General features: G+C 52.7%; 1 protein-coding gene across 1 annotated transcript in view; it reads left to right on the top strand.

Moving 5' to 3' along the window:
• Positions 1 to 2,179: 2,179 nt before the first annotated feature.
• Positions 2,180 to 11,524, top strand: part of VDR (vitamin D receptor) — a 34,869-nt gene continuing 25,524 nt past the window's right edge. Inside the window, exons 1-2 of the mRNA XM_055318913.1 lie at positions 2,180 to 2,259; positions 4,888 to 5,035. Coding sequence (XP_055174888.1) covers positions 4,890 to 5,035 — 146 coding nt within the window. The 5' untranslated portion in view covers positions 2,180 to 2,259; positions 4,888 to 4,889. The remainder of the gene's footprint in view (positions 2,260 to 4,887; positions 5,036 to 11,524) is intronic.

Below are 11,524 nucleotides of genomic sequence, written 5' to 3'. Positions count from 1 at the left end.
GGAAGGAGAAGTGCCATGACGTGCTTCCATCATGACCAGGGGATTCCCTTCCTTGCTCCCTGACTTAGTGGAAGCAGAGGACATGCTGCACTCAGGGTTGGGGAGATGACGAAGCCCTCTCCCTTAGGAAAGGCAGCAGAGCGGGGACTCAGGGGCCAGCTGCCTAAGTTCAAAGCCAGGCTCCAGAGACAGTCCACGTCCCTGTGCCTTAGTTTCCTCATGGCTGAAACAGGGATGATAGCAGGGCCCGCCTGCTGAGGTTGTCCTGAGGCTCCTGGAGAGCTCGGAGCAGGGCTCAGCACAGAGTACAGCGTGGCGGCTGGTGACTGTCGCTGGAACAGGAGGGGTCAGCAGGAGTCGGGGGAAGCATCTGGGCAGGAAGCTCAGTTTGTCCTTGTTTGGCCCCTGGCCCCACCATTTGGCGGGCCATGGCACCGTGGACAAGTCACTCAAAGTAGTCTGGACCTCGGCTTTGCCGTCTGGAAAGTGGGACTGCTCCCCAACTCTCAGGATTGTCATGAGGCTTCTGTCGGCGGTACGTATAGTGCCTGGCGGCCTGGCACATGGTAGATACTCCGGACACGCTTTTCTTTTTTCTTTTTTTAGATTTTATTTATTTATTCATGAGACACATACACAGAGAGAGGCAGAGACACAGGCAGAGGGAGAAGCAGGCTCCATGCGGGGAGCCTGATGTGGGACTCAATCCCGGGACCCCAGGACCACAACCTGACCCGAAGGCAGATGCTCAGCCCCGGCAGTGGTCCCTTCTGTACCGGCTCAGCCCTCACCTCAGCCCCCGAGGAGCGCAGGGAGTCTGGGGATCCACAAGGCCGCAGGCGGAGCCCAGCAGAGTGGTCCGCTGCGGGCTGTGGGCAGGACCAGCAGGGGGAGCACAGGAGGGCCTGGCTTGGGGGTAAGTGACAACGCGTCTGTCTCCACCAGGTGGGCCTCCGGCCACCCACGGCCCTTGGGAGCAGGCCAGCCCGGCTCAGGTTGTTTCTGCTCATTGACCCCCCCACCCCGGGCATATTCCCCAGATGTTCCTTGGGGGCTGGCAGTGCCCAAGGGGAGGCCAAATGGGCTCGGTGGGCTGACAGTCCCAGGGCCCACGTCTCAGAATTGCCTTGGGCCCTTCCCTTCCCTGCCGGTGGGGGCCTCCGGGAGGCAGAGAAACAGAGGCTGGGGGTCTGGACCTTCCCCGTCTAGGGATTGGCTTAAAGGCCTCCGCCAGGGTTGGGGTCAGGCACCTCCTGCTGGCATTGGGGGAGGGAGGAAGCGCGCCTGTGTGTGTGTGTGTGTGTGTGTGTGTGTGTGTGTGTGTGGCCTGTCTGTCTCCTCGGTAGACAAGCAGGCTGGGTGTGGGTAGGAGTGGGAGCCCCACCTCAATGACCCAGCATCTACTACCACATGGCCTCTGGGCCCAGAGTCAGCCCACCTCCAGCCTCTGCTGAGGCCGGGGACAAGGAGCCGGCTCAGGAAGAGCTAAAAGTGGCAGAAAACATCCTGTCTGAAAGCAGTGAGTTGCTGTATTTAACCCCTGCAGCCCTTGCTCCACCCACACCCAGTCTGCAGGGACAGGGATCCCAAGCACCTGTCTTCTTTTTTTTTTTTTTTTTTTTTTTGGTTAAGGTTTCATTTATTTATTCGAGAGAGGCAGAGACACAGGCAGAGGGAGAAGCAGGCTCCACGCAGGGAGCCCGATGTGGGACTCGATCCCGGGACTCCAGGACCGCGCCCCAGGCCAAAGGTGGCGCTAAACCACAGAGCCACCCAGGGATCCCCCCAAACACCTGTCTTTGAGGTGGGGGGGTGATGATGCCATGGGAGCAGCAGGGCTCCCTCAGGAAGAAAGCCCTCCCTCCCTTCAACCCCCTCTGCCGTGAAAGAAACAGGGGCACCCACAGCAGGGTGTTGGAGGCTCCTTCCATTTGCCACATGCTAGGTGCTGCCCCCCACCCGTCCCCGCTGCTCCTCGCTACTCCCTGCCCCAAGGGAGGGCCAGTCCCGGCTGCTGCCTGGCTCCCACGCCCTCACCCCTGCCGGTGACGACTTGGCACCCTGACCTGGAGACGAAAGTCTCTGGAAGGAACCCCGCCTGCTGCTTCCCGGGCTCGTAGAGGACTGGCTGTGAGGACAGTGTGAGCTGCGGGTAAAGTGTTTCCCTTGTTCCTTCCAGAGGCCTTTTGGTTGGACGCGTCTGTGACCTCCCAGAAGGGCATCCCTGGGCTCAACTGACCTGCCCCCCTGCTCCTTCAGGTGGGTCTTTCCTCATCAGCCACAGCTTCCCTGGCCTTCTGTTGGCCGGCGCAGGTGCCGCAGGAGGGAGGGGTCAAGAGGAGGGAGAGAACGCTACCCCGGGCTACCCCGGGCTTTGCAAATGCGGGTCAGGCCCTGTGTCAGCAGAACCCGCGGTGCCCAGAGCCAGCTGAGACCCAGAGCCAGCTGCAGGCGGGCGGGGTGGGGGCGCAGAAGGGAGGGGCTCGCCGACACCCAGGCCGGGGCCCCAGGGGACTGTCTAGCCTGGTGATGTTTCCTGCCCAGCTCCAGTCTTTTCTTTCTCTCTCCGGCCCCCCACAGTCTCTGCCTACCATTCCTGGGACGGTCAGCTGTCAGGCCTTATGTGCCTGGGCTTCTTTTCTGCCTCTAGACTCTAGGCCTGGGCCCTGGTTCCGTGGTAGCAGCAAATAACCCCAAGCAGGGCTGAGTTTTCTCTCAACTCCCCTGAAACGGTCCTGTTTTCTGTGGGCCTCTGGCTGCTGGGTCCAGCCTTCTGTCCGGCCTGACCAGGGCCCGGGCCTCTACCCCTGGCCAGCAGCCCTCCTGATGTCAAGCTCGCCCAGTAGCAGGACAGCACTGTTGCCGTGCTGGGGTGTCCTGTTGCTCCAACTCTCCTGCATCATGACATCTCCAGTGTGCCATGTGATGATGCACACTTGTTGGACTGATTCAACTGGTATTCCCCCCACGCCCACATTTGATTTCTCTTTTTTCCACCAAATCCACCAGATGTTTGGTCTCCTGGATGACACAGACTCTGTAGCAACCTCATGATGATTGAGAGTTGCAACATCTCAGCTGACCTGGGGTTAAGCCACAAGCATCCTAGACAGTTTCTCCTATTGCCCCACGATGGTATTGGGCCTCTGGGATCCCTGCCCACAGCTTGGACTTGGGATGGGCTACAGGGACAATGTTGACAAACCCACAGGCGCTTTTTCTTCTATTTTTAATTGTCTAACAATTGTGCAATGTTGTATATACACAGACGGGCATATAAAACATAACATCGTGTTTTAATAATAATAATAAATAAAAATAAGACGATACCATATACCCACCACTTGAAGAAATAGAATATAGTTACTACATAAGACTTCTGCGTGCCTGTCCCCAATCTCAGTCCCTCAAAAGTTTCTGTTAATCATTCCTTTCTTTTTTTTTTTTAAAGTCTTTCTCTCTGAATGTGTATATATATAAACATTGCAGTTGAACAAGTATCAGTCTAGCTGTGATGGGGACGGCAATAGTGTCACTATTAGTGCATTACAGTTCCCAGGAAAAGAAAAGCCAAGAGAGGCAGTTCAGGGAGCTACAGCCATCTGTGATCAGGGTTCCCTCCACCTCTATCCTTATCTGTCCTACTTTCTTCCTTTGGCTTGAAGCTTTTTGTGGAATTAAAAAAAAAAATAGGTATTTGCTTTGTGTATTTTGTAATCATAGTTGCTAGAGATACCTCAAGCGGTGGGCTTCTCGGGGCCTCGTTTATAAAGAGAGAGACAGTAACAGCACTTATCTCTTTGGGTGATACGAAGAGTAAATGGGATAAGACACTAAGGGGCTTTGGTTTGCCAAACCTCAGCTCAGAGGTTACGTTGGAAAGAAGCTCAGAGCCTCTTCCAAGGGCCCCCCTGGAATCTCCCTCTCTCACCTCGGGGCAGGAGAACACGGCACTGGCTCATAACTGGCTTTCTCTCTTGTGTTTCTTCTGCCCCTGGGGCCAAGGGGCCACTTAACCCTGCAATGGCCCTAGTGAGGACCCAGAGAAAAGTGGGAGGCAGCAGGCTCTGAAGCATTTTAGGGAGGCCCGAGGAGCTCTGGGCCTGACATCGTGAAGCCGAGGGCTCAATTTGTCTACTGGAAGAGTTAAGTCAGCTGCTTCCTGAGAAGGGCTCCCCAAAGCTATTAGATTTTGTTCCCTCTCTCTTTCCTGTCTCCTCAAGTGTGAAATCCATCTCTGGATGATAATGCCTATTTATACAAGCCATCTCTGAAAACCAAATGAGTTAATAGTATATGACTCACCTTATTCAGAAGGATGTTCAAATCAATGTGTTAAGTTTATACTGGGGGGAGAAAAAAGAAGAGGCAACAAGATTTTGATTGCCTTGGTGCCAGGACAGCAGGGACACAGGCCTGTCACTGCTGACCTGTGTGGCTGCGAGGCACTGGGAAGGAAAGAGGCCTCTGCCCTGCTGCAGTTCTGCTACGGAGATGAGCCAATGCTGGTGGTAGGCGTATGTTCACTCATGTAATCCTTCCTCACACCCTGTAAAGAAAACGCCATTCTTCGGGTGAGGGTGGTAGGGCACAGACAGGCTAAACACGTCACCCAAAGTAGCGCGGTAGGCGGCAGGTGCAGCCTGTGAACCCAAACCCTACCATGAGCCGCTCCACCTCCGGGCCACCGCAGGTCTCTCCAGACTTGGGTTAGGGAGCCCTGCTTCTGCTCCCCAGGGAGTCACGAGGTGAGGGCGCCCAAGAAATCCTGCTCAGGCCTGGGACCTGGGGAGCTGCCCAGGCACATGGGGGTGGGGGCGTGAAGGATGCTAGCCAGCCCTGGCACTGACTCCAGCGCCGGCCTCGGCCTGCCTGCCGTTCTTACAGGGATGGAGGCGACGGCAGCCAGCACTTCCTTGCCTGACCCTGGCGATTTTGACCGGAACGTGCCCCGAATCTGTGGGGTGTGCGGAGACCGAGCCACAGGCTTTCACTTCAACGCTATGACCTGTGAAGGCTGCAAAGGCTTCTTCAGGTGAGTCCTCCCCAAGGGCAAGGGGAAGCAGAGGAAGCAAGGTTTCCCATGAAGAGAACCCCTGCATCTCCCGTGTCTCCTTCCTTCCCATGCCCGTGGAACATGCCAGCTCTTCCCCACCCTGGGAGTGACAGGGTCTTGGGGAGATTATCTTCCTCCTCCCTTCCCCTCAGCTCCAGCTCTGGCCTCTGCCCCTCTCAGAGATGATGCTTCCGAGGTTGTTGCCTACGTGCCCATCTTTCCATTACGCCTTGGACCCACGGCCCCCTACCGGAACCTGTGTGTCTGTCCTTCTGGAGTGAACCTCTGAACAGATTGATGATCAGAGGCATGTCCTTGGGAAAACCCCAGAACTTGGCTTCAGAGCTTGTCCTCTGATCCAAATCAAACCATTCCTTGGAACAAGGGAAACTGCACCCTGGCTGGATCTCCATTCTTGATCTGCGCCCGTATCTTCACCCGTGGCTTGCTGTCCCGGGTTAGAAAGCTCAGGCGATGTCAGCAATGTGCCAGCGTTCCTGTTCAGTCAGGGCCAGTTTCTCTGCCGGCTGCCTCCTCTTTTCTCCAATGAGCCCAGTGTCACAAGTATGAACAGTATGGGGAAAGTACTGGAAAGGCTGGACGCAGGGTGTGCCCATCCAAAGCCAGGAAGGGAGGATGGGAGAGTGATGAATTGCAATACAGGACTGGGAACCATGAGAAACGTGGGCTTGGCATATATTGGAGAGAGAGCAAGAGGGAGGATTGTGGAAAAACTTATCAAAAAGAGTGCTTCTGTAGAGTAGTCTTAATTGGAGGTGGATAAAAAAAAGAACAGGGCTTTGGCCACCAAGAGAGGAAAGAGTGAACCAAGTCCAGGACAGGGATGCTGAGGTCGGCCTCATTCTCTGAACCGAAGGGCTCACCCAGTGGCTTTGAGGGCAGAGCGAATCAGAGCCTGGGACTTGTACGATGTCCACCCCCTGCCCCCAACTCCAGGACTCATGGGCCATCTGTGAACACAGCGTGCGACCCATCTGCCCTCTGTCCCGGGAATCAGCAGGCCTGGAGTTTCATTGCCTTGAGCAATCGCTGGGCAGCGGGGTTTCTGTGGGTGCTAATTGACTGGCCTGGCGCGGGTTGCCCGCTTGGCTTCCTGGCAGGCTGCTCCCCAGCTTGGGGAACCAGACTGGCAGCATCGCTGGCTCAAGATCCTGTTGCCACGTCTCTCATTCCTGGGCACTTCCTGCAGAGTGGGCCTTCCAGAGCCCAGGAGCCACCTGGACCCTTTTCTGCAGGTAGAGAAGGGGGGTGGGTACACCCATGAGGGCTGCTTCTTATCATAAAAGGAGTCAGAAATGTGTGGGCTACGAGCTGACCGTGCCATTGTATGTCCTTGCTCAAATCTTTCAACTTCTCTGTTTCAGTCACCTCAACTAAGCACATGAGTTTGATATCTGACCCTTTCATATATAGCATTAATCTGAGGATTGATGAGATGACATGTATAAAGGTGTCTTAAAAGACATAAAGTAGGGATCCCCGGGTGGCTCAGCGGTTTGGAGCCTGCCTTCGGCCCAGGGTGTGATCCTAGAGTCCTGGGATCAAATCCCACATCGGGCTTCCTGCTAGAGCCTTCTTCTCCCTCTACCTGTGTCTCTGCCTCTCTCATGTGTGTCTCTCATGAATAAATAAATAAAATCTTAAAAAAAAAAGACATAACGTATAGGGGTGCCTAGGTGGCATAGTTGGTTAAGTGACCAACACTTGGTTTTGGCTCAGGTTCTGATCTCAGGGTCATGAGATTCAAGCCCTGCATCAGGCTCTGCGCTCAGCACAGTCTGCTTAAGACTCTCTCTCCCTCTTCCTGTGCCCCTCTTCTCTCTCTCTCTTAGATAAATAAATCTTTTTTAAAAAAGACATAAAGTACAATATGTTATTTTCAAGCTTGAAGGGTCAATACTTATGTCCTTAATGGGACACTGCCCTAAGAAAATAAACACAAGTGTCTCCAGCCATCGCTCTTCTTTTGTTTTTTCTTTCACACACTCACTCACCAGATCTTAATGAACATCTGTGATCAAGGCACTGGGCTAAGAGCTGGCAATATGAGGACTCTCACCAAAGGCCCTATGTCACCAGTCTGCAACCCAAAGGTCTCCAACAGTTCTTGGGGCTGTTTGGTTAATCCAGAGACTCATGCCCCTAATTCCCTTTTTCCAGGCCGTCTATCCATGGGGTTCAGCTCTGGGAGATGGAACTCTTAGGTGGCTGCTTATGAGGTAATGACATATTGGAAGTCAGTTCCTCAAGAGTGGCTCCAGTCCCCATGCACCTGTGCTTCCTGCCCTTGGACACACTACTAGGCCCCGAATCCTTGAGACAGGACCATGTTAGGCATCTGGGTGGAGAGAGGACAGGTTCCCTTATGCCCAGGGTCAGGTGTGGGAAATGGCCAAATGGACAGGGACCGTATGTTTGTACATCCATGTCACCACAGTGTGGCTCTGATGCCTGTGGTCACATTATGTTGTCACTCACCCTCGGCCCCTCCCTCCAACAACCCCTACATGAAAGTGCTGGCATTATGGGCAGTGTGCTATTTGTCTTGTTACCCTGTCCTTATCCACCTTATATCTTTCCTGTCCCTGCCTTGATGACTGGGCCAGGCTGCACTTTCTGAAAAGTCAACATCTCTGATTATTTGTCTTGATCTTGTTTGATAAACACACACACACACACACACACACACACACACGATTGATCTTCATTATTTCAGGGATTCTGTATTTGCAAACTTGCCCACCTATTAGAATTCCCTTATAATCCCCACATCAATGCTTGCAGCATTTCTGTGGTCATTTCTGGACAAGCTCAGAGTGATGAAAAATTCAAGTCCCCTGGTGCACACATTCCCAGGCAAGACGGAACAAGGTGATATTCCGCCTCCTTGTTTCAGCTGTCGTGCTACAAAAGAGTGTCCTTTTCATGGGCTGTCTAGAGCCACAGTTTTTGTGTTTTTTTGCTTTTTGATGGTTATCTCACTAAGAGGGCCCTAAGCGTGGTGCCAAAGTGCTGTTGAGTGCTCTTAGGCACAAGGAAGCTTCAACGTGCTTTGTAGAGAAAACCTGTGCTTAAGAAGCTTCTTTCAGACATGAGCTATAGTGCTATTGGCCAAGTTCAGTGTTCATGAATCAACAACGTATAAGGCATCTTTAAATGGAAAGCACACATGAAACAAGGTTATGTATTGCTTGATTGATGAAAATGTTGTGACCAGAGGCTCGCAGGAGGCTAACTCTGGGAACAGTGGTTCCGGATGTGTTAGTTCTGTGTTCATGTTGACTTCACAGAACCAATGTGCCAATGAGAGGAATCCACTAAATATACACACTTGTTCCTCCTTTCTCCCCAATTGCCCTGCTTCTCCTTTGCTTCAACCAAATTCTATTCAGCATTTTTCTGTTTTAGTCTAGTTCAAATAGAACCCTCTTGTCACTTCTGTCTGCTTGCGAAACCCTGATCCCAGGAAGAAAGGTCTATACCGGGGAGGTACCTTCTCTGTCAGACTCCGCAACCTTAAAAACACAAAGATAAGTTCAACCATGCCCTTGCTCTCAGGGAGTTCACTCAGCCCTTTCATGGTCATTCTCAAGGAAAAAGCATCCCTTCATGCTGAGTCACAGATGATTTTCCCAGCCCTGGGGACCAGTAATCCCATTTGACCATTCATTGTTTGGTTTGACTCCGAAGAGAGTCAAACTAACCTGCCTGAGGATCTACTTGTGGTCATCCCAGCAGGTCCAAAACTCATAATCAAACCAAAATGGGATTAGGAAGGTTGGACAGAGACCACGGTTCTATTGATCTATGATCAGAAATTAGAGACCATCATGGGCCAATTCCTCCTATAAGTTATTTCATGCTCTTTCTGCCTCCTGCTTCTCTGGAATAGATGGACATCCTCAGGTTAAAAATGATATTTCCAGTGTGAATAAAACATTGGCGTAGGCAGGCTTGTAAAAGGCTATGTGTCCTGGTTATGTTAACACCAGCACATAAGGGCCAGAGGGGCCCTTATGTAGTATGTAGGTCTACTACAAAGTGGATAGTGGGGTGATCTATGGATGTGAATGAATCTCGGGTCATGGGTGGCTTAGTCCAGGCTCTAATATAAAGGGAAAGGTATAAAGGACAGAGAAGAAAATCAGAGGGACCCCTCTGACGAAGAGAGTGAAGATTTAAGAGGTGGTCCTGGAAGGCAGGATTGAGAAACAGATCTAGCGTTTGCCTCTTCCGCGTGTCTTCTCCCTGCCTGTTGATACCTCCTTCATCCAGACACTGAAGCCGTGCACTGCAAACATCAAGCCAACAAATACAGTGGGGAGAAATGCTTTCTCGTTTGCTGGCCCCGAGGTTCTCAGGGACCTCATTAACTATGAGTTCTGTGGAGTGCAGGGGGCAAAAGGGAGGCTGGTAAGGATCTGGGAACAGGAGGAATGTCCTGGCTTTCAGGAAGGCCTTGTGACTGATACTTCAGGAGCCGTGATGTGAAGGGGAGCAGAGAAATGGGGGAGATGCCCAACGACTTCAGACTCCAAGTGCTCAGCAGCACTGGAGGAAACAGAGAGGAGAGAGGAGGAGCTGCCCAGGGCATTCTATGGGCACAAGTAAATGAGTCACCACGAAGTCAGTGTTGCTGGAGAAAACTTTGTCCATTCAGCTTGGCAGCCGGCCCCCTTCCGTGGCGGCTCAAGGCTGTGAATGAAAGAGAACAAGGAAGGTTTTCTATGGATGGGCCCAGAGGAGTTTTGGAGGCTTGAGCAGAGGAGGCCAGAATATTTGAAGAGGAAATGTCACTGGGGTTGTCAGGAAAGGTAGCTGCAAGCGTGTGAAGGTCTTATGTATCTTTGGGAACTCAGCACTTTCAGCAGGGCTCACTGGTGTGAAGTCACTCTCAGCACACCTAGGGGGTCCTCTCTGTGCTATGGCAGTATAGGGCCAGCAGAGAGGACCACCAGGGCTTATCCCACACCCCCAAACCGCCCATCTCAGGGACTGCTTCTATCCCAATGGCTTTGTCCTAGAGGAGACCTTCAAGCAGCCTCTGCTGCATGCTCTTGGATTTTTTTTTTCTTTAATTTACATGGGAGAGAGCAAGCGCACAAGAGAGCACAAGCAGGGGACAGGGGGAGGAAGGGGCAGAGGAAGAGGGAGAAGCAGGTTCCTCGCTGAGCAGGAAACCTGACGCAGGGCTCGATCCCAGGACCCTGGGATCATGACCTGAGCTGAAGGCGGGCACTTAACTGGCTGAGTCACCCAGGTGCCCTGGACTTTAGGGGGCATGTTTGGACTGCTGCTCTGACTTGGATTGGGATATGGTAAATTCATGCTGAGGACCATTATTGGGGAAGAATACCGGAAGCTTTGGAATCAAACAGATCTCAATTCTGATCCCATCTTCACACTTACTAGCTGTGTGACAAGAAGCAAGTGATCTAACTTCCCAGCGCCTTTCCCTATCACCTGTAGGGTAGGGACAGAGCCTACCTGCGAGGCTACCGGGCGCGTCGGAGGGAATGTCCGAAGTCCTGGCACAGAGGGCTCTCAGGAGGTGCTCGCTGTTATCCTCGTCCTTCCGTAGTGCTTGTGTCTGAGAGCAGAAGTCCTTTTCTCTCCTCTAACACAGAACCTGAGTGTGTGTGTAAATAACCCCTGCGTATGGTTTAAAAAGCAGCAGCAAATAAATAGTTCAAAAGGACATCTAAGCGAAGCGTAAGCCGTCTCTACCCCATTCTCACGTCCCTACCTCCTCCCGAAGCTGTCGCTGTGACCAGCTCATTGTGTTCACTTCCAAACTCTTTATATAAAAAAGCGTGTGTCTGGGTTCACGTGGTGTGTGCGCACACTCACACCTGCACAGGACGATGGGAGTACACAGTCCTCGCCCTCTTGCATCTTGCTCTGACCTACTACAGAATGTTTGCTCAGTCTAGTTCCCGGGTCCACGTTCTTCCTCTGTCCTTTCCACAGCCCCATCACTTTGTGCGGATGCACTATGGTGTGACGGACCCTTCTCTTTAGATGAGCATTCAGGCTCCGTCCTCTGCTGCTCCGTACAGGGCTGCAGTGACCACCTTTACGCACGTACCTTTGGGCCCGTGGACTGATTTATTCGCATGATGAATTCCTGGAAGTAGATTTGCTGCCTTAAAGTCCACATGTCGGTGGATGTTGCCAAACTGGCCTCCAAAAAAAAGGCCTCGTGCTCTTTACCATAGTGTGAAAGTAGCTTCCTTTACGGTTGGTTTTTAAGCGCCCCCCCCCACCCCGGGGAAGCCCTTGATGCTGCCACATACAAATGTGCCGTGTAGGTCCCACCTATCAGACCATGTAGGCCTTTCACAGAAGGCACTCCATCAGGCTCTGGTATCCAGATACTCAGAGTGGCAGTGGAGACAAAGCCAGAGCTGGCACTGGGCCCCAGGCTTGGGTTTTATAACGTGTGTC

This window comes from Nyctereutes procyonoides, unplaced genomic scaffold (genome assembly GCF_905146905.1).
Source record: "Nyctereutes procyonoides isolate TBG_1078 unplaced genomic scaffold, NYPRO_anot_genome, whole genome shotgun sequence".
Classification (NCBI taxonomy): Eukaryota; Metazoa; Chordata; class Mammalia; order Carnivora; family Canidae; genus Nyctereutes; species Nyctereutes procyonoides.
Note: the sequence above shows the minus strand (reverse complement) of the source record. Positions and strands in the feature narration are given on the sequence as shown.